The sequence below is a fragment of the Hemiscyllium ocellatum genome, chromosome 39, assembly GCF_020745735.1.
Source record: "Hemiscyllium ocellatum isolate sHemOce1 chromosome 39, sHemOce1.pat.X.cur, whole genome shotgun sequence".
Taxonomy (NCBI): domain Eukaryota; kingdom Metazoa; phylum Chordata; class Chondrichthyes; order Orectolobiformes; family Hemiscylliidae; genus Hemiscyllium; species Hemiscyllium ocellatum.
In genome coordinates, this window is record NC_083439.1 from 20,921,194 (window position 1) to 20,944,207 (window position 23,014).

Sequence of the window (23,014 nt, forward strand, 5' to 3'; positions counted from 1 at the left end):
GGGCATCAATGTGGACTTCAACAGTTTCCTCATTTCCCCTTCCCCCACCTCACCCTAGTTCCAAACTTCCAGCTCAGCACTGTCCCCATGACTTGTCCTACCTGCCTACCTTCTTTTCCACCTGTCCACTTCACCCCCCCCGCCCCCGACCTATCACCTTCATCCCCTCCCCCACTCACCTATTGTACTCCATACTACTTTCTCCCCAACCCCTCCCTTCTCTAGCTTATCTCTCCCACACTTCAGGCTCTCTGCCTTTATTCCTGATGAAGGGCTATTGCCCGAAATGTCGATTTTACTGCTTCTTGGATGCTGCCTGAACTGCTGTGCTCTTCCAGCACCACTAATCCAGAATCTGGTTTCCAGCATCCGCAGTCATTATTTTAACCTGGTTAGTCAGTGACCAGCTTGGGTTTGCCAATTGTAAAAGGAAAAGAGGATTTCAATGCTATTTCTGACACTTTTGTTTTCTCTTGTCTAACAGCTGATTTTTATAATCAGGCCAAACATAGCGCACAAGCCTGTCATTTGAGGCAGCATTCTCTGATATACAGATGATTGGTAAAATTTTAACTGGGATGGTAAATAATGCAGAAGCTTACTCACCCCTTTCCTGCCTCTGGTCGACTGACTGCAAATTTAACTTGGAAACAAGGATGCCAACATAAGGCTCATGTTTAGTTAGACAGGTCAGGTTTCAATTACTTTTTGGGGCCCAACATGCTAGTGTAGCTTGAAACCTGAGTCGGAGAGCAATACTTGATGGCCCACTTGGGCCTACATTGCCTTAGGCTCTCTGTCAAGGCAACAGAAAAAGCCTTTACTAAAGCTTCACCTTTTACTGTTTCTTTCAGTGATCGGAGGCAGCCCTAAGCTAGTTTTAAAGGTGAGGATGCCATTTTTAATGAGAAAGTTGTGAGATGATGTTAAAGTCGAGCCTGGCTGTTAAAATCAGTCAAGCCTTCCTACACCTGCTCCCAATAGATGAACATTCCACCTGGGAGGTAAAGTTCATCCCTTTGCCACTGGATTACACTCCAACACTTTCCTATAATATTTCAAAAGTCAATTAATGTATCACCACATACCAATTAGAACCGGCACAACACAGATGTATTCAAACACTGTCATTTATACCAGGAAGCAGTACATGGCTGATCAAAAGTGACAGCTTTGAAATGATCCATGAATATTGACAGTCTGTCTGTCAATCTCTGTGAATGGTTGTAATAGTAGCTATACAGATGCATCTTGGAATAACTGCTAAAGGAATAAGAGCCTTACATGCACTTTTGTAACAGTATTGTCTAATGTATAAATGTCATTGTCACTGTCTTGTCATATGGAACTGGGATTTGAGGTTTGTTCTCATCTCCCTGTAAAATGGTTGAACAGTAGGGTTTGGGGCCTAGCTTTGCTGCTCTCTCCCTTGTAAAATTGCTGTCTCTTGTGTACGGCTGTAAATGTTTTTTGTAAACTGTTTTGTAATTTGTTTAATAAAATATAAGAGCCTTACATTCTTCCTCAGAATTCCGCCCTTCCCATGGAACTGCATCTTAGCATCTGTAGTGGCTTTGTCAAAATTCTAACTATAACTGGGTAGTCTGCATGTGGAATGAATAGCCAGAGGAAGTGACAGATGCAGTTACAATCCTTAAAAAACATTTAGACAGGTATATAAATATGAACGGTTTAGAGGGATAAGGACCAAGTACAGGCACATGGGACCAGTTTAGTTTGGGAAACCCAGTTGGCATGGATAAGTTGGACCGAAGAATCTGTTTCCGTGCTTATGACTCTGAGTGAAGGAAAGTGAAGCAGGATATATGACTAGCATCTGATCATTAGTGTTTGGAATGACCCTTTCTCTTTAGCCCTCTGTCACATTGCCCCATTTCCCAAATACTTTCTGACTTTGATTGGATTATTCAGTCATGTTTTGGCGATGTATGTTGTTGGTGATGTAAAGTTTTTAGTATTAATGAGTCTACCAACCCACTTCTGGGGCAGCGATTAATTTGTTTGCTGATTGCTTTCCTGATTTGCTTGTGGCATAGTCCAATCAGTTCAATGTTTTGGACTTTCATCAGCCGGAAAACTTTAGAATTATTTTGTGGAACCCCTTCTAATCTAAAGTTTACAATGGCCGGAGTCAAAACAGGGAATAAACAAAAGAAGCACATTGTTAAGAAATTAAGATATCAAAACTATTATTCAGAAACTCATGTTTAAAAAGAATTAAAGTTGATGAGAAAATGAATCACAAAGGAGAATGTGCAGAAGAGGTATGAGAGGTAAAGTGCATATGTTCATATTTCATTTTTAATTTGAAGTATACACTGAGAGCTGTTGGAATTATCTAGGGTATGTAATTGGAAGAGCTTTACCATTGCGCTATTAGCGTTTATTGTCAGTGTTTTTGTTTATTATAAAAGGAGGTCTAACAAGGCAGTGATTAATCTTGGATAATCTTGATGGTAAACTAAAGGGTTGATTCCATGATCAAGTTCTATCGGTAACAAGCTTCACATAGAGGGCTTTGGACAAGGAATTGCCAAACTGGAAATCTTGATTTTTGGCATTTTTGAAAGAAATTCAGAGTTGGTGTTTCCCAAGCAGGGCTCCCTGTGATTGTCCAAGCGATGAATTGGCCATAAAAATCTATTGTGCCCTTTGATTGAATTTTGAAAGCTGCAAGTCGTTTAGGGAGGAGGTGGAGCTATGAAAATGGTGGAAGATTGGCTCTGTTTATTAATGATAGTATTAGAACAAATGGGAATGTGCAGTTTGGGCAGAGATGAGAAATGAAACAGGCAATAAGTTATTTGGATGTGCGTGTGCATGTGTGTGTGTTGAACAGGTTTCCCAACAGAAACCACACAGAAGAATGGAGATTGAAGGACAACATAATGGGATCTTGTCTGAAAGATATGGCAATCATCTTGCAGGATCTTAACCAGTATATAGATTGAGGAATAGACTAGTATTTTCAACTTAACTAAGAGTGATTAAGAGGACATGAAAGCATAGCTAGCTAAACAGAGCAGGCAAATTACGTTAAGGAATAGGTCGATAGAGATGGAGTAGCAGACATTTAATGAAATATTTCAACATATGAGAACAGATGTATTTTGATGAGGAAGAAAATTCTAAGGGAAGAATGTACCATCTGTGATTAACTAAAAAAGTTAAAGTCAGCATCAGGCTTAAAGATGGCATATAACTTTGCCAAGACTGATGACAGGTCAAAAGATTGGACAGGATATAAAAAGCAGTAAAGATCAAAGAGTTTAAAAGGATGAAAAATTAAAGTATGAGGGAAAGCTAGCTAGAATTATAAAATGTGAAAGTAGAAGTTTTTAAGATAGTTAGGAAAGAAAAGTGTTAACAAAGTAGATGCTGGTCCTATAGAAAGTGCATCTGGGGAATTAATGAAAAATAAGGAGGTGGCAGATGAATTGAACTAGTGTTTTGCATCAGTGTTCACTCTGAGGGATACAAGTAACATCCCCAAAATAGTTGAAAATCAGGAAATGAAAGAGAAAGAGGAAGTCAAGAAAATTAGAATCAGGAGGCAAGTAGCAGGAAGCAAATTGTTGGAGCTGTGCACTGTGCACCTGTCCTGATAGAGTTCACCCGAGTCTCATAAAAGAAATGCTTAGTGAGATAGTTGGTTATAATTTTCCAAAATTCCCTAGATTGAGAGAAGGTTCCATCAATTGTAAAATTACAAATGTAACTCCTTTATTCAAAAAGAGAGGGAGGCTTGCAACAGGAAAACTATTGGCCAGTTGCCTGAATAATTATCAAAATGAAGACGTTGGAAATTATTATAAAGATGTGATATCAGGGCACTTATAAGTTCAAGGGAATCAAGCATGGTTCTGTGAACAGAAAATCATGTTTAACCAGTTTATTGGAGTTGTTGTGAATAAAGGGGAATTGCTGAATATACTATAATTATATTTAAAGAAGGCATTTGATAAAAGTGCCACATCAAATATTATTGAGGAAAGTAAAAGTTCGTAGTGTAATGAGGAGGTATCACACTGGCAAGAGCAGGAGACAGAGAAAAGGAATAAATAAATCATTTTCTGTTTGCAAGATGTAATGTCTTAAGTGCCACAGAGTTCATTTCTGGGGCCTCAATTTTATTTACAAATTATGTACATAAATTGGCTGAAGAAACCAAAGATATGGTTGCTAATTTTGATGATGACACAAAGATAGGTCAGAAAGTAAGTTGAGTAGAGCATATCAAGAGGTTCAAAAAGGATGTAGATAGAGTAAATGAGTGGACAAAGATCTGGCAAATGGAGTGTAATGTGGGAAAATGTCTAATTGACCATTTTGGGAGGAGTAACAAAAAAGAAGCCTGTTATCTAAATGGAGGGAGATTGCAGCGCTCTGAGATGTAGAAGAATCTGAATGTCCCAGTGCATGAAGTACAAAAGGTTAGTACACACCTGTCAAATAAGAATGAAAACTATAGAATATTACCATTTAGTGCAAGAGGAATTGAGTACAAAGGTAGAGAGGTTTTGCTTCAGTTATATACAGCATTGGTGAGACCACATCTGGAGTACTGTGTGCAATATTTCAACTTACAAAATTATCAGTCATGGGATATGAGTGTCGCTAGCTGGCCAGCATTTATTGCCTGTCCCTAACTGCCCTTGAAAGGCAGTGGTGAGCTGCTTTCTTGAACTGTTACAGTCCATATCTGGTAGGTAGACCCATAATGACCTTAGTCAGATGTCACATGACACCAGGTTACAGTCCAACAGCTTTATTTAAAATCACAAGCTTTCAGAGAGCTGCTCCTTCTTCAGGTGAAGTGATGTCCTTAGAGAAGGAGTTCCAGGATTTTGACCCTGCAACAGTGAAGGAATTGTGATATATTTCTCAGTAAGGATGGTGGTGGGTTGAAGGGGACCTTGCAGGTGGTAGTATTTCCATGTATCTGCTGCCCTTGCCCTTTTAGATGGAAGTAGCCATGAGTTTGGAAGGGATTTTTTAAAGATCTTTGGTGATCTTCAGCAGTGCATCTTGCAGATGGTACACACTTCTTCTACTGCTGAGTGTCAGTGGTGATTGGACTTTGTGGATGTAGTGCCACTCAAGTTGTTTTGTCCTGGATGGTGTCAGTTCACCCAGTAGAGGGTGGACGGGCTTTGGGAAATCGGGAATTACGTTACTCAACACAACCTCTGACCTGTCCTTCTAGCCACTGTACTTATATGGCTAGTCCAGGTGAGTTTCTGGTCAATGATAATCCCCAGGTTGTTGATAATGGGGAATTCAGTGAATGTCAAGGGGTGGTGGTTAGATTGTTTCATATTGGAGATGGTCATTGCCTGGCATTTGCGTTGCATGAGTGTTATTTGCTAGTTTCTCAGCCCAAGACTGAATGTTGTCTTGGCCTTGTTGCATTTGAACCTGAACTGCTTCAGTATCTGAGGAGTCGCAAATGGTATTGAACATTGTCCAATCATGGGCAAACATCCCTCTTCTGAACTTAGGTTGGTGGGAAGATCATTAATGAAGCAACTGAAGATGGTTGGGCTGAGGACAATATCCCAAGAACTCCTGTATGGATGTGCTGGAGCTGAGATGACTGACCTCCAATTACCACAACCATCTTTCTCTGTGCGAGGTACAACCTCAAACTGCAAACAGAGAGTTTGCCCCTGATTTCCATTGATTCCAGTTTTACTAGGGTTCCTTGATGTCAAGGGCTGTCACTCTCACCTCTGGAATTCAGCTCTTTTGTCCATGTTTAAACCAAGGCTGCAGAGAGATCAGGAGCTGTGTGACCCTGGCGGAACCCAAACTGAACATCACTGAGCAGGTTATTGACGCTGCTGATGACACCTTCCATTACTTTACTGATTAAGAGTAGACTGACAGGGCAGTAATTGGCCAGGTTGAATTTGTGTTGCTTTTGTATACATGGCATATTTAGGCAATATTCCACATTGTCAGGTGGATGCCAGTATTATAGTTTGGCTATGGTTGTGTCACGTTCTGGAACACAAGTCCTTAGTGCTAATGCAGCAGAGTTGTCAAGGCCAATACCCTTTGCAGTATTCAGTGCCTCCAACTGTTTCTTGATATTACATGTGAGGTGATGCATTTAGGCAAGACTAATTCTAGAGCAAATTATACAATGAACGGAAGAGCCTTGGGAAAAGTTGATGGGTAGAGAGATCTGGGCATGCAGGTCCATTGTACCCTGAAAGTTGCTGCACTGGTGGATAGAGTGGTCAAGAAGGCATATAGTATGCTTGCCTTCATTGGACAGGGTATTGAGTATAAGAGCTAGCAAGTCGTCTTAACATTGTACAAGACATTGGTTCGGCCACATTTAGAATACTGTGTACAGTTCTGGTCGCCACATTACCAAAATGATGTGGACACTTTGGAGAGGGTGCAGAGAAGGTTTACAAGGATGTTGCCTGGTATGGAAGGTGCTAGCTATGAAGAGAGCTTGAGTAGGTTAGGTTTATTTTCATTAGAAAAAAGGAGATTGGGGGGGGGGGCCTGATTGAAGCTTACAATATCATGAAGGGTATAGACAAGGTGGATAGAGACAAGCTTTTTCCCAAGGTGAAGGATTCACACTTTCAAGGTGAGAGGTGGAAAGTTTAAGGGGGATACATGTGGCAAGTACGTCACACAGAGGGTGGTGGGCGTTTGGAACGCGTTGCCAGCAGGGGTGGACAAGGCAGGCATGGTAGATTAATTGAAGATGCATCTGGATAAATGCATGAGTAGGTGGGGAGTAGAGGGATACAGATGCTTAGGAATTGACCGACAGATTTAGACAGTACATTTGGATCGGCTCAGGCTTGGAGGGCCGAAGGGCCTGCTCTGGGGCTGTAAATTTTCTTTGTTCTTTGTTCACACGGTGTGAACTGTATTGGCTGAAAGCTGGTAACTGTGATGCTGGAGACCACTAGAGGACTAATAATTCAAAAGCATTGTCAGCAATTCAACATAAGTTTATTAGACTAATATCTAGAATGAGCAAGTTGGCTTACAAGGAAATTTTGGACAGGCTGGACTCGGAATTTAGAACGGTAAGAAATAACCTGATTGAAACGTATTAGATGTTGAGGAGTCCTGATCACGCAAGTGTGGAAAGGATGATTCCTTTCATAGGAGAGTTTGAAATTAAAGAATTGCTGTTTCAAATTAGGGGAAATGTCCATTGAAATCAGGTTTTTTTCCTCTTAGAAGATCAACAGTCTTTGGAATTCTTGCCCTTAAATGGCAGTGGAAGCAGAATATTTTTAAGGCAAAGCTGGATAGATTCTGATAAATAAGGGGGTGCAAGGTTCCCAGGGGTGGGCAGGAATGTGGAGCTATCAGAGCAGCCAAAGTCTCACTATATATTGAAGCAGACGTGATAATTCAAGCACCTGCTCCTGCTCCTGATGTGTATGTCTATATGTAACTCCATTCCATTCCTTTCTGAATGGCTAAATCATTGTAATTTGCAAACACTTGTCTGAACTGTAAACTATAAACTTGAATGCTAGATCCAACTTAAGAACAAATAAAAGCACCAATTCTTAAGATGATGAGTTTGGAGCATTCCAGAAAAATTGTTGCTGATTAAACTTAGTGATATTCATTAACCTACTCACTCTTCAGACTTGCAGACATTTCTATACCCTGTAGCTAAGGAGGGAACTTTAAGTGAGCTATTTAAATTTGACTTTCTATATTAAGCAATTCCAATGAAAGGTTAAAAATACATGTGATGATTGTTTGTGACCACACCATGATGTAAAGTAGCCAAACTAAGTTCTATAGTTCTGATGCATCATTAGTTTTTTTTGCTGTGTAATTCATGGCTGCTGCTTATTTTGGGCCTGTGGTTTTTGTCTGTTATTAAAAGTATGACTAATCTGTGCAGGGGAAATACTTTGAAATCCAGTTTAGCCCAGGTGGGGAGCCAGATGGTGGAAAAATCTCCAACTTCCTACTGGAAAAATCCCGGGTTGTTACACGGAATCCTGGAGAACGAAGCTTCCATATTTTCTACCAGGTTAGTAGTCAGGCTGTTTCTTCTTTCACAATAACGAAAGCATTTGACTGAAATGGTGGGTGTTCTGGGTACGGTGAGGGGCTGACATCTCATACATATCTACAGTATTAGTGGGTGAAATTGCCAGAATTCAGCTAGCTACGTTTAAGGGTACTTATTGACAATACTAAAGACCCCACAACTAGTTAATGGTGTGATTCAAAGTCACTCATTTATAGGTATTAACATCATAGAAATGTAGCTGGAATGTTTTAAAAATAAATATACTTGATCCACTTTTGCTGCTCATTAAATATATCTTTGCATTCTGAAAATTCTGAACTTGCTGTAGGTAGAGTACAATGTGAAGAACTGTGAGGTTACTCACTTTGAAACTAAGAATAGGGGCAGGATTGGGCTTTTTAGGCCATCAGGCCTATGCACCATTCAATATAATCATGGCCGATTGAACACTTCAATACTTTATCCAGTGTGTCACCGTTATTATGAGTAAAGAAGCAGATTTTTTGTAAGCCTATGAAATTTGTAACTCTTGATGTTAAAGAATCCTTGGATGTACTCCAGCAATGAACACAGAAAAGTAGCCTGCAGGTACAGGAAGCAATTATAAAGACAAATAATGTGCTGCTCTTTATTGGACAATTAGAAGAATGCTATACGCAGTCTTGGTCTCCATATTTAAGGAAGATGTGCTTGCATTGGAGACAGCATATCAGAGGTTCACTGCATTGGTTCCTGGATGGTAAAGGTTTTCCGATAATGAGAGGTCAAATGACTTGTGGTTATGCTCACTGGAGTTTAGAAGAATGGAAGGTGATCTCATTGGAATATATAATATTCTGAAGGGGCTTAATTAGTTTCCCCTGGGTTGGAAATCTGGAACACGGCTGCACAGTCAAGACAAGAGGTTGATTATTTAAGGCAGAGATTAGGAGAAACTCCTTTATTCAAATGATTATTCCTGGAGGTAGTGAATACACCATTGTTGAGTGTATTTACGGCTGATACAGTTGGTTCTGATATAATGCAATCATTCTCCTCTCATGTGATCTTGCGTTGTAAGAAAATTGTGCAATAGCTGTGCCATTTAAACTAATAGGGCTGGAATTGTGTTATAACCAATGCAATTAAGAAAAGTTGGTGTTCTATAAATAACAGTCTAAATTCTTCAATCGCATTAAAGCCAATTTGCACTGAAGAAACACGTGTTATAGCAGAACCTACTACACAAACAGATTGTATTGTCTTTCGAGAGATATTGGGAGTGGGCATGAAATTGGAGTTGAAACTCAAGATCAGCTATGATAGTATTAAATGACAGGACCTATACTCTTACTTTTGTTACTTAATTATAATCATTTATAAATGTGGAACTGGATGCTAAAAGAAAAAGTGCTCTTTGTCCCATATATCTCATTTAAACAATTTTATTTGTTTCATTCCAAATGGAGTTTGTTCTGTTAATATTCCAATTGCAGACATGTCTGTAATCATGCAGCTAGAATTAACACATTTTAACTTGCTTTAAAAATAAGACCAATTTTATGTCTCTTCCAGCTCATTGAAGGTGCATCTGCAGACCAAAAGTCTAATCTGGGAATCACTAGTCTGGACTATTATTTTTACCTCAATCAATCTGGTTCCTACAAAGTGGATGACATTAATGATCGGAAGGATTTTCAAGAAACATTGGTGAGGTTTTATTCTTGCTTCACAGAATTAACATCTCACATTTTATTGATTGAAAGCAGTTGTCTGTGTGGACATGGCCTTGATGGCTAAATGCACTACATCGTGCTTCCTGATGGCCTGAAGACTGATATCGATCAGGCTCTGTCTGAGTTGATTTCTTTCTTTTGTTGGCAAAACGTTTCCCTTTTTTGTTATTGAAGGGTCTGTTAGGCAAAGCAGGTAATGCTGTTCCAGGCTTGTTAAAGCCAACTGTTGAATCTCTTGATCCTTCTACAAGATACTTATACTATGCAGTCTTTTTTTTCCAAAATAGAAGCGTTATTCACTTGCTAGCTGTCCTGTAAATAAATTTAACATAAATTATAAACCAGCTGCGAGACCAATGATTCTCCAAATCACATGCCTCATCAGATAAGCTTCATCAGCAACTTCAGGAGCCAATCTGTTTTGTATGTTTGGACGTCACTAAATTTTAAATGATTATTCATTTCCAGCACGCTATGAACGTGATTGGAATCTTTGCTGATGAACAGGCGATGGTTTTACAGATTGTGGCTGGCGTGCTTCACATGGGCAATCTGAGTTTTAAAGAGGTTGGCAACTATGCTGCTGTAGAAAGTGAAGAATGTAAGTACTTTGTTTTTTGGAGTCTCAGCATGTTACAAGTCAAGATGCGATTGTACGTTTGTATTAGACCAGAGCTGGTGAACTGTGTACAGTTTTGGGCTCCTTCCTAGAGCAAGAATATTAAAACAAAGGTGAGAAGACAGAGCAGATTCACCTAGATGCTGCCAGTATGAAGGAAAACCTGGACATATTGGTTCAAATCAGGTTGACGAGTAGTTGATAGTTAGAACAACCTTTGATGGGGAAAAGAAGAATGGCTAGGACAAGATGGGCGGCACGGTGGCACAGTGGTTAGCACTGCTGCCTCACAGCGCCAGAGGCCTGGGTTCAATTCCCGACTCAGGCGATAGTGTGGAGTTTGCATGTTCTCCCTGTGTCTGTGTCGGTTTCCTCTGGTTTCCTCCCACAGTCACAAAGATGTGCGGGTTAGATGAATTGGCCATGCTAAATTACCCATTGTGTTAGCTAAGGGGTAAATGTATGGGTGGGTTGTGCTTCGGCGGGTTGGTGTGGACTTGTTGGGCCGAAGGGCCTGTTTCCACAATGTAAGTAATCTAATCTAATCTAAAAGATAGATAGAAGCAGACTATTTCCACTATCAATTCTGGGACCTTTCTATAGACCAGAGGAAAGCTTTTTATCCACTGGGTTACGAGGAGTGTATCTACCGAGTTAACAATTGAACTAGAAAGTACAGGGACATTTAAGACTATTTTGATAGTTAATTCAAGGTAATGGGATAGAAGCCTGGCACATGGGATGAGTCTCACTGCTTATGTGCGGTTAACTGCCAACATGGAAGTGGTAAGGCCAAAAAACCCAATCCTGCAAAATCTCTGCAAACATTAGCATAGTCATCAAACTTTTCCAGATTTAACTCTGTTGCACCTACATCCTTGCAAATGTTCATAAATATTTATCCTGCTACTTGTGCACTTTTAGTTGCCATGTTTGTGCTAGTCAGCATCTGACCTGTGACACATTGCTCAGCGTGTCATTGGCTATCTCAGCACACCATGACAGTGATGCAATATTGTTCTCATCTCCATGCCAAGTGCTGGGCAGATTTTGACTTTGGCTGGTGGCAAGTCAGCAGTGCTTTTTATACATCTTTTCCGACTGTCATTTTCAATTATCCCAATGAGGAGAGATGAGAGACAGCTGCTAATTTATTACAACCAGAGTTACATTCTTGTGCAATGTCAGGAATGATCCAACAAAGTGAAAGACAGGTATTAGGATTGTGATTTCAATAGTACACTAGTGAACAAGTTTTCAATTGAAAAACGAGCAGGTTTGTTGGATCTAGTTGGCTTTTTGGTTCCTAAATCAATCTTTGCGCTTTGCAGGCGGTGATTTGAAACAGTTCTCTCTGTTAAAGTTTTGTAATCTCTGTTCAATCTGTTTCTAAACTGTGAGGTAAAATGTTGTCTCACTGGAATGAAAATCAGATGGGTTTTATAAATGCTGATTGACACCTCATGGTCATTGCCTAAGTGCAATATGTTTAAACAATTTACACCATTGTATCAAAATTAGAATTGGGAGTTCCTTCTAAAAATGTGGAATGGCTAGTGTTTTATTTTACTGTTTCATTTACCTCACAATGCAGCACTAAAAATAAATATATCCTTTGTAACAATAAACACAAGTTCAGATGGCTACTGTCAGATTTTTGCACTGAACTTTCTTTCCTCAGGAATTGTTTGATTTCCTGTTTCTTTCTCTTGTGCACCGTTTTCCCTTGATCCTGCACATAGTTGTATTCTGTTCCATCTTGGACAATTTTGCAACATTCCCTAATTATGGATGGTTTATTTTACCCTGGGATTGTAGCGCCTGCCTGTAGCAGTCTGCATCCTGTTCTCAAACATCTGTGCCTGTTGCAGCTGCCAAAACCCACCAACTGCATTTTAATTTGAAACAGAGCTCGTTCAATTGACTGCAGCCTTCTCGTGACCGTTCTGTGACCAGAATTCACCATCTACGAGAATGTCTATTTGAATTTCCAATGGTGTGAATTCCCAGAGCTTCTGACAGATTCCCAGAAACTGGGTGCATCAGTAATGATTAATTTCAGGAAGATTGAAGGATGGTTTTGAATGCTGTCTAAGGCTACAAGAAGGATTGCTTTAGTGGTTATGTGCCTCAGGTTTACATCCACCTCTCTTGAAACCATTGACTCAGAGTTATAGCCCCACAAGGGTTAGCAAGCCTCCCCAGAATGTTTGTTTCCTCAAAGCTTCCTGAAGTATGGCGAATGCATTCTACGGTAATTCATGTACTACTTAAACAGCACTTGTGTTTGTTTTAATGCATTTTGGTGTTCCCCTCACATTTCCGTACCTCTCAGGATGACCTAGACAACATTGGCAACACATGCTCTGGCACAGCAGAAACACAAGTCTCCCTGCATGCTCATGGACATTGTGGTACAGCTGATTGTCAGCCATTTGGAGGAACTGTCCTGTTTACATCCTATTAACTTTAACAGGGTGTACGGCATGGTGGCTCAGTGGTTAGCACTGCTGTCTCACAGCACTAGGGTCCCAGGTTTGATTCCAGCCTTGGGTGACTTGGTATGGAGTTTGCATATTCTCCCTGTGTCTGTGTGAGTTTCCTCTGGGTGATCCGGTTTCTTCCCACAGCCCAAAGATGTGCAGTTCAGGTGAATTGGCCATGCTAGTCAGAGGGAAATGGGTCAGTGTGGACTTGTTGGGCCAAAGGGCCTGTTTCTATGCTGTAGGGAATCTAATCTAAACTAACATGAATCCATTTCTACAACTGGCCAGCCATCTGACCGAGTAGGAAAGATAAAAATGGTGCCCAGTGTGTTCAGCATCATCACACGTTGTTCCCAGAACCTTGCAGTGCATTTATTGTGTCACTGTGATGCACTGGGAACTCTGCTTTATTTCTGAAATGGAAAGTTCAAGTCCTTCTTCAGAAACCTGAGTGCAAAGTCCAGGTTTGCAGCAGGACAGAACTGGGGAGTTGTCCACAGTGTTATCGTCAATAATTCTCCATCGACTGTCATCACTAAGACAGAATAACCAGTCATTATCTGCTTGCTGTTTATGGGACCTTACAGTGTAGAAGTTGCTTGATATCATTCATATTTTTCAGCAGTGGCTACATTTCAGAGGTACTTAACTGGCTTCCAAATAGTCTGGAATGTGCTGAGGTCATATATGAAATGAACTGTATAAATGCACGTTCTTTCTCTTGCTGTTAATGAAATGTTTTCTTTATTACAGCGTACAATTACAGACTCTCTGCACACCTGGATTTTCAATATAATACAACTGCATTTAATTCCCAAGTGGCTTCAATCAAGGCCAAATTGAACTCTGACAATTCATTTAATGAACAGTTTGTGAAGTGCTGCTGTAAAAGGCAGAGTGCTGGGACCCAGCAGTGTGTGAATACTAGTCACTCCTCAGTAATTAGGTTCACCTGTGATTGAAAGTCAGGAACTTCAAAATATTGCAGTAATTGTTCTAATCATACAGGGAGGTACTTCCAAAAGTTGATGACCCTCAACATTCTCCAGATAAGAATTGTAGCGCTGGCAAGGTGGCACCAGTGTGATTGTGATTTTTGGACAGATAGAGACTTAGCAGTTCCAACAACATTGAGTCCAATATGTCTTCTTCAGAACATAACAGGCCTGGAAAAGTGATGCATTTTAAAACATGTTCACACAGAACGAGCAATATGATTTAGTGCCATTTCCCTGCTTTTTCCTGTCATCCTGTATTTTGTTCCTACTTAAATATTTGTCAAATGCTGTCTTGAATTTCCTCCAACTATTTGCTTGCTTTGCTGGATGGCACTAGCTCAAAGAGAGAACAGAAGTCCCCTAGAGTAGCAGGCCCTCCAGGATTGACTTGCAGTCTCCAGGAATTGGAGATATTGTTGTGTGCAACTTTGGAGAAAAATTATGCAGACTTTCAAAAATATATTTTTTTTTGGATGTTTCCCTTTACCAGATAAAGTATTGTTGAAAAAAGGGAAATAAAGGCTCTTTAGCTGACATCATCCAATTGGGTAATAGGTTATTCTGTTTTCCAGTTGGTGAAGGAAAGCAGTGTGTCACACGGATGGATGTGTGGTTGAACTAATTGAGAGAGGGTGGGTCATGTGATGAAACCTGCAAATTAATCACTGTGTAGAGCCCTATAGCCCTCTAGTGTCTCATCCACATTATGTTTGTCATGTATGAGCCTATGTATGAGTATAAGCCTCACCAAAAGCCCATACATAGCTAATGACTAGATTGGAGCAATGAGCTTTGAGGCCGAATGTATGTTCTCTACCCCAATCTCAGCAAGATATTTCAAGCTCATTCAGATTAAGCATTAACTTCCGCACCAACCACTGCATATACAGGCACTGGACCATCATGGAGCTGTGCTCTTGTCGCTCACATTACATTTTAGTTCTTACTTTCTTTATATTCTTTCCGAATAACTGTTCAGGACCCAGCTGGATTATTGTGTCCAAGATTGTGCACCACTACTTAGGATAGATGTCAAGACTTTTGACAGGGTGCGCAAGAGATTTACTGGAATGGTTCCAGGGATGATGCACTTCTGCTATGTAAAGAGACCACTAAAGCTGGGATTGTTTTCCTCAGAGCAGAGAAGGATAGTTGAACTTTAATACAGATATACAGAACTAAGAAGGGTTTTGATAAAATCAATAAGAAACTGTTTCCATTGGCAGAATGGCCAGTAACCAGAATGTTCAGATTTAAGGTAATTGGCAAAAGAGTAACCAGAAAATTTTTTCATGCATTGAGTTAGGGTGGTGGGAATTTATTGCCTGATATAGTACAGTGTGTTCTGGAATAACACGACCTGGTTCCACTGCAACCTCGCACTATAGAAAATCACGCTGTGGAGAAACACAATAGAAAATGCTACACACATTCAGTAGAAAGTTTGCATTATCCAAACAGTGTCCACTATTCATCAATCATGTTATAACCAATTTGCGTTGATGAAACGCGCGTTATACCAGAACAATCTGTTTGGGAAGCAGATTTAATAGTAATTTTCAAAAGGAAAAATGTGCACAGCTATATTGAAAGTCAGAGGAGTGCAACAAATTCAATAATTCATTTCACAGATTTAGAACAGGTACAGTGGGCTGAAAGGTCTGCTTCTGTGCTGAATTCTATGATTTCCAGAGATATTTAACACAATGTGTTATTAAGAAAAAGTCTCCCAATTTGCCTGAACCCATCATTTGGCCTGCAAAACTACTCTGAAGGATGTAAACTTTCAAGAGCCTAAATTGCTTATCTTTAATTCCTCTCACTATTCCAGTAGAAGTGTTATAATAAACACTTTAAACAAGCTAATATCCCCAATAAAATAATGTATCGTGTAATGATTAGATTCAGAGATTAGATTCCCTACAGTGTGGAACAGGCCCTTTGGCCCAACAAGTCCACACCGACCCTCCGAAGAGTGACCCACTCAGACCCATTCCCCTATATTTACCCCTGACTAATGCACCTAACACTATGGGCAATTTAACATGGCCAATTCACCTAACCTGCACATCTTTGGATTGTGGGAGGAAACCAGAGCACCTGGAGGAAACCCACGCAGACACGAAGAGAATGTGAAAACTCCACACAGACAGTTGCCTGAGGCGGGAATCGTAATGTTAAAGTTGCATTAATTCCACCCAATGTGACAGACTTTAGTTGGAGACAGGGAGTTCTGTGCCAGTCTTTATGGAGAGCAAGCGTAATCTGTACAATTTACGAGTGTCCTTGGTAATTATGACTAGTAAAGTAAACTGTAGTTATTGCAATTATGCACTAAATTATCTTGTTAGCTAAGACAAGTGCCTCTACTATTTAGACTCACCAGTGAAACTATTGGACAGGCCGTAGACACAGTATAGTCAAAGGAGGATTGGCAGACAATCAGGAGACTGGAAGAACACAGCAAACCAGGCAACGTCAGGTGGTGGAGAAGTCGATGTTTCAGGTGGCCTTCTCCAGCTCTTGATGCTGCCTGGCTTGCTGTGTTCTCCCAGCCTCCTGCCTGTCTACCTTGGATTCCAGCATCTGCAGTTATTCTTTGTCTCTAAAGGCACAACCATTGTCTTGTGCCACCCTCTAGCAGAGATGGTAGATACCATAAAGCGCGGGATGGTATTTTAGGCAAACACTTTGGCAGCATACTAATGTCATTTTAGGCTGAATTTATCTTGTCAATAGTCTAGCTTGTTTTGTAAAAAAACTATCTAAATCATAGTTAAAAATCACACAACACCAGGTTATAGTCCAACAGGTTTATATGGAAGCAATAGCTTTTGGAGCACTGCTTCTTAATCAGGTGGTTGATGAAGCCTGGTAAAGAAGCAACGCTCCGAAAGCTTGTGCTTCCAAATAAACCTATTGGACTATAACCTGGTGTTGTGTGATTTTTAACTTTATCCACCCCAGTCCAACATTGGCTCCTCCACATCATGGCTAAACCATGTTATTGTAAATGAAAGCACAGTAAAATATCTTTGTGTAGAGGATATTGTAAGCCTTATCAATTAAGGCTTCAGAATAAATCAGATATTTGCCTTTTTTCTAATCATTGCTGAATTTTTGTAAATCCATAAATTAAGACTTGTGAATGCAAAGGAGCCAAGACTTCTCTATACATAAGATGAGCAAAATTCCTTTATTGAGCAAATAAGTAACTCTGATTATTTATACCACAGTCCTAGCATTCCCAGCTTTCCTACTTGGTATTGATCAAGAACGATTAAAGGAAAAATTGACCAGCCGGAAAATGGACAGCAAATGGGGAGGAAGGTCTGAAAGCATTAATGTGACGTTAAATGTGGAGCAGGCATGTTACACAAGGGATGCACTTTCCAAGGCTCTTCACGCACGCATTTTTGACTATTTAGTAGATGTAAGTACAGCTGGGGACTTTGTCTCTGCACAGAGATTAATGTGGTTTCTAACAATGGTAAAGTGAGATCATGCTGTTAAATATTTAAAGGAGCAGTATCCAGACGTTGCCTATTGTCGTGGAGCTACATTGTTTTTCATGGGGACTCAGGGAGCTGTTTTAGAACATTATTTCGAATCTAATCAGCAGATAGGTTGTGAAAACGGTGCTTGAAATGTTGGATGAACATTGAGCGATAAACACAGTGGGACAGTTTCTCATTATAATGTAATTGTTACTAAAGCATTTGTGACAGCATTTATTTCACACAGACCCCGAGGAAGTCTTCTAAACAAAAGGATTGTCCTAAACTGTCCTTCCTCTTGAATTGAATCCCATAGATTGATCGAAGTGCTTTTTACTGAACAGCATTGTTCTGTATTATCTTTGCCTCCATCGCAGATGTTTTTTGGCACATGTGTTACTGTCACAGGCAGTCAGATTGTTTGACTAAACAAACGATTCTCCCTTCAGTAAATTATCTCATGTACCAGGTTTCTCATTGTTACAGCATTAAAGAAATACTCAATAGAAGCAACATAGAAGATGCAATTAACTCTTAGGTTGCTCCAATTAAATATTTTAGATCCAAACTTGAATCTAACATATTAAGCCATTAAACCAGTAGTTTTGGAGCACGAGTTATTGATAAAAACAAATTAAGTACAGAGTATTGCTTGAAATTAAGCTTTCTGTAAACAAGGAGTTAACTATTTGATTAAAAGCATTCAAATCCAATTCTCTACAGTATGTGAGATTTTCCACTTGTCAAGGTGAGGACTAGGGTCAGTCAGAAAAATGGCTCCTGACTGCTGTACTGTGGGCCCCACTCCAGCAGAAATATGTTTTTCTCTCAGGAGAAAACAAGATTGTGATTGGTTGTCATGTCCCTTACAGTTCATTGGTCTAATGATGATGTCTGAATTTGCTGAGATCCACATGTGCTAGCTAACTTGGGTTTATGGTTTCTTGCACCTTTAGATCTGTACAGCACCAAGAAGGAAGAGTGTCTGAGGGAAAGGGAAAGCTTTTTTTTGTACTGATTCCTCATGAGTATTTCTTATTTCACACTTTTAATAGTGGTTCTGCTGATAACTTAGCTCCTTGTTATGATTTCAGGGTTGCTTTTGGATAGCTTCAGTGTTGACTGTTTCAAACCAAAAACATTTTAATCGCAAGATGACTGACAAAAAGATGTCAGTTATTTTGTTAACATTTTTCTTGATTTTACTACATTATTAATAAGATTTTATTATTAAGTTGGCAGAGGGTCTATTGCAGATAAGCTTTTATTATAATTACAACCAGGCTGATGTAACGTCTGAGCATTGAAATTCCATTCTATGCTGTAATATTGAAGATGTCTTTATTAATACGAAACATGAGGAATTTCACATCAGCATGGTAACTAAATTGTGCAGCTATATTTCAACACCAAAATATTTTTCCACAACATGTGTAATCACCAATATTTTGTATTTTTTCCAGTCCATTAACAAAGCCATGGAGAAAGACCATGAGGAGTACAACATTGGTGTTCTAGATATTTATGGCTTCGAGATTTTTCAAGTATGACTTTAGTTTACTTGTTTCAGTGCAGTTAATTTTCACACTATTGTTCAAGTAAATTTAAGCATCAAATACAGTATTTATGAACAAAATCACCACAAGTAACTTTAAATTCTCCTTGGCATGTCTCAAAATATTTCAGTTCCCTGTGTTCAGTAAGTATTTTTATCCAGCTAGTAATTTTGAATGTCAAATAAGTTGGTATTTTCTCTTGAGTCGAAACAATTAATCTTATTAATAGGTGGCCACTGCAGCCCAGATGGTCACCATGTCAGAGAGCCTCATGTGACCCTGCAAAACTAGGAAGTGCCATATTTACGAGCGGGACTTCCAATTTCCAGCCACTTCTGAAATTTTCACCATACCAGAGCATCCTGTAAGCAATTGTAGGATTTGTGCTGCATGTCTAATTTTCCAATCTATTTTCAAAGTGGGGTGCCTGTGAAGTGAATGGTTTGATGACCAATTCGCATTCTTACAGAATAGACATGTTTGTTTTCATACAACATTAGTGAGAGAAATTTCAAAATGTTTTGAATTTTTTTGTATCAATCAGTTTTGCAATAACTGTCATTACTCAGCTAACTTTATTTTATATCAGCATGGTTCCTGAAGTCTGCCTATTTTGGATCTATGGGAGAATGAAGAGCAAAGGGTGATGGGTGGGGCACGGGTTAACATGAGTTGACATTAAGTTGGCATAATAGCTATAAAGGGTCTTTGCAGGTAAGTGGCTCACATGAGTTAGCATAATGAGGGTGGGTACAGGAGCAAAAGAGCATTAGGTGGAATTGAGATTATGAGGCTAGGACATGTGTTGGTAAAAAGTGTATGAGACATAATGGAGGTGTATACAGAGGCATAGAATGGCATGGAAGATGAGGGAACATTGGGGGTGTGTGCATAGTGTTAGGTGAGTTATGGTGAGACTGTGGAGGAGTAATGGGCTATGAAAGCTGAAGGGCTGTTTTTGCCTTTATTAGTTTTATATTCATCTTCAACAGTGATGGTGTCATGAGGGTCTGGCCCACATCTAGAGCCTACACCCTCCACTCTCATTCCAGGGTCACCCAACCCATCCCTCGAGGAACCCCACCATTCTGCAATGAAAATCCAACCTCCCAGACCAGTTTTTCCCACTTTAGGGTTGGAAATGTCCCAAACCATGCTTGAAAATCAGAATCTTAATATATTTGTAAGATCCCTTTATTCTCCAGTTTTAAAATCTTGGATATTTGATTTTAAAACTGCAAGATTATTGCAAATGGAGTTTAATATACACGTGAGGTCTTGCATTTTGGAAAGTTGAATTGAGGTAGGCGTTTCATGGTGAATGGTAGGGCCTTAAGGAGTTTGTGGAACAGAGGGGCCTTGGAGTTCAGGAACACAATTCTCTGAAAGTGGAATCACAGGTAGACAGGGCAGTGAAGGCAGCTTTTGGCACACTGGCCTTCATCAGTCAGAGCACTGAGTATAGAAGTTGGGAATGATGGTGCAGTTATACAGAATGTTGGTGAGGCCACATTTGGAGTATCGTGTTCAGTTCTGGTCACCTTGCTACAAGAAGGATATTATTAAACTGGAAAGAGTGCCGAAGAAATTTACAAGGATGTTTCCAGACTCAAGGGTCTGAGTTATAGGGCTAGGATTTTTTTTCTTTAGAGCATAGGAGATTAGGTGGGGACGTAATAGAGGTGTGTAAGATCATAAGAGGCATGGATAGGGTGAATGCACTCAGTCCTTTTCCCAGGGTTGGGGAATCAAAGACCAAAGAGCATCAGTTTAAGGTTAGAGGAGAAAGAATAAAAGTGAACCTGAGGGGCATCTGTTTTACATAGAGGGTAGTATGCATATGGAATGAGCTGCCAGCCTTTGAGGTGGGTACATTAACAACATTGCAAAGGCATTTGGACAAATACATGGATAGAAGGAGATGGGCATAGTGCAAGGAAACGGGTTTGAAGTGGAAGGCCATCTTGGTTGACATGGAGCAATTTGGGTGAAAAGGCCTGTCTGCTCGCTGGAGGACTAAGAGAAATGCTGGACTCGAAATCTGCTGTTTGACCAGTCTTTATACCTAATACTAATTTCTAAGTTTTACTGAAAGTGTTTATGTGCTGCTAATGTCTTCATTTTCAAGATGTTCCCCTGTGTATTTGTAGAAAAATGGCTTTGAGCAGTTTTGCATCAACTTTGTGAATGAAAAGCTCCAGCAGATATTTATTGAGCTCACTCTGAAAGCTGAGCAGGTATGGCTAACATTTCAAAATTATTTATGCTGTTGTAGTAGCCCATCCACTTAGATAACCCCCTTATTTAAATGAACTGGTTGCAGCATCAAGCAATAGCTCCATCTAATTCTTTCTGCAACCTTCCAGAAATATATCCAACGTATTTGCATTTATATTATAATTCAAGGTCTTATCCCCAAAGTTTACTGCACTAAGTGGTATCATTACAAGATTAGATTAGATTACTTACAGTGTGGAAGCAGGCCCTTCGGCCTAACAAGTCCACACCGACCCGCCAAAGCACAACCCACCCATACATCTACCCCTTTAGCGAACACTACGGGCAATTTATCCTGGCCAATTCACCTAACCTGCACATCTTTGGACTGTGGGAGGAAACCGGAGCACCCGGAGAAAACCCACACAGACACGGGGAGAATGTGCAAACTCCACACAGTCAACTGAGTCGGGAATTGAACCCGGGTCTCCGGCACTGTGAGGCAGCAGTGCTGACCACTGTGCCACCGTGCCGCCATGAGATCATGAGACTAAATGGCCAGCTTTTTTTCTGCACTTCGGTTATCTTCTCTTTAATCATATTTATTGTAAGGATCGTATCACTGAATATATTTTTGTTTTGCTTGGGAGCATTGCTATTGGAAACTTGGCAAATGAAAGTTTGATATATTTATGAAGCTGAACTGACAAATAGATTATATTACAGCCATTAACTGCTTTGCAGAGGATGTTTATGTTCCACAAATTTTGGGACACAGTGCTAATGTCTGTGCCTCTGGACTGATAGACCCTAGGTTAAGTCCTGCCATCCTTGAAGGTGTGTCATAAGAGGTCCAAACAGGTTGATTAAAAATAATCTATCCATAAATCCAGCATTTTAAACTGTTTGCACATCAGTAAACTGCCACTTTAAAGAAAATCTAGACCTTTCACCATTTCAATTCATTTTCTGTCCCTGTTTCAATTTAATTTTGATCCATTTTCCATGCAAGGAAGGTTGACATGAATCTTTATCCCCTCCATTCCCCCTGTCAACCATACAGTCTTAAATCATATTGACCTTGAGCATAGGTCAGATCTAAAAATAGTTAAAATTCCAGAATCACATACTTGAGGATTGGAAATAATTCATCTGTTTGCATGTTATTTTTACAGACATATAAATGCATTAAGCTGTCATCCATTGTTATTGCTGGTCTGATAAATATAACAAAGATTGGTCTTGGACTTTATAATGTGGCCACAAGACACTCTTCAAAATGTTATTAGTTCAGTACACATTCTGGTTTTAAAGTGAACTGTAACAGGTCTTTTTTGGAACTAGTGTTCAATATCAACCTTTTAATTCGTCACACTTCAACGTTTTCATTTCCAGAAAATATATTAACTTTGTCGTCATAATTTCTCAATTAAACAAAGACAATTTTCATCATTTAAGGAATAACTTGTTGCCCAGTGTTATATCTGCCTTTGACACCTATCAACAATAACTTGCTGTATATTAATTATAAATGATGAATTTTCTCTGTTTTAATTCACTTTACAAAGACCAATTAATTTTGAATACAGCCAACAATATTGGTGAAAAGGGCTTCCATTCAAATTATAAGTATTCTCTGGACTGTTTCACTGTATTGGCAAGTCAAAAACTTCTCTTCAAGATGTAATTAACAAAAACCAACTTTTAGTTTGCATTATGTTGCAAAAGAAAATCATATGTAGTACAGAATTTTTGACTGTTTGGCCAAAGAAACAGTTAGATTGTAATTGTATTAGAATCAGCACCAGTGTGCTTCACCTTGATGAGCAGAAAATGTGCAAATGTACTTTTGAAATTGAAACTTAGC

The 23,014-nt window shown here is 39.6% G+C and overlaps 1 protein-coding gene across 2 annotated transcripts in view; it reads left to right on the forward strand.

Moving 5' to 3' along the window:
• Positions 1-23,014, forward strand: part of myo1ea (myosin IEa) — a 153,352-nt gene that overhangs the window by 76,471 nt on the left and 53,867 nt on the right. For both annotated transcript variants that reach the window (XM_060852773.1, XM_060852774.1), the window contains exons 7-12: positions 7,925-8,056; positions 9,614-9,748; positions 10,243-10,375; positions 17,114-17,310; positions 18,838-18,918; positions 21,081-21,167. In XM_060852773.1, coding sequence (XP_060708756.1) covers positions 7,925-8,056; positions 9,614-9,748; positions 10,243-10,375; positions 17,114-17,310; positions 18,838-18,918; positions 21,081-21,167 — 765 coding nt within the window. The remainder of the gene's footprint in view (positions 1-7,924; positions 8,057-9,613; positions 9,749-10,242; positions 10,376-17,113; positions 17,311-18,837; positions 18,919-21,080; positions 21,168-23,014) is intronic.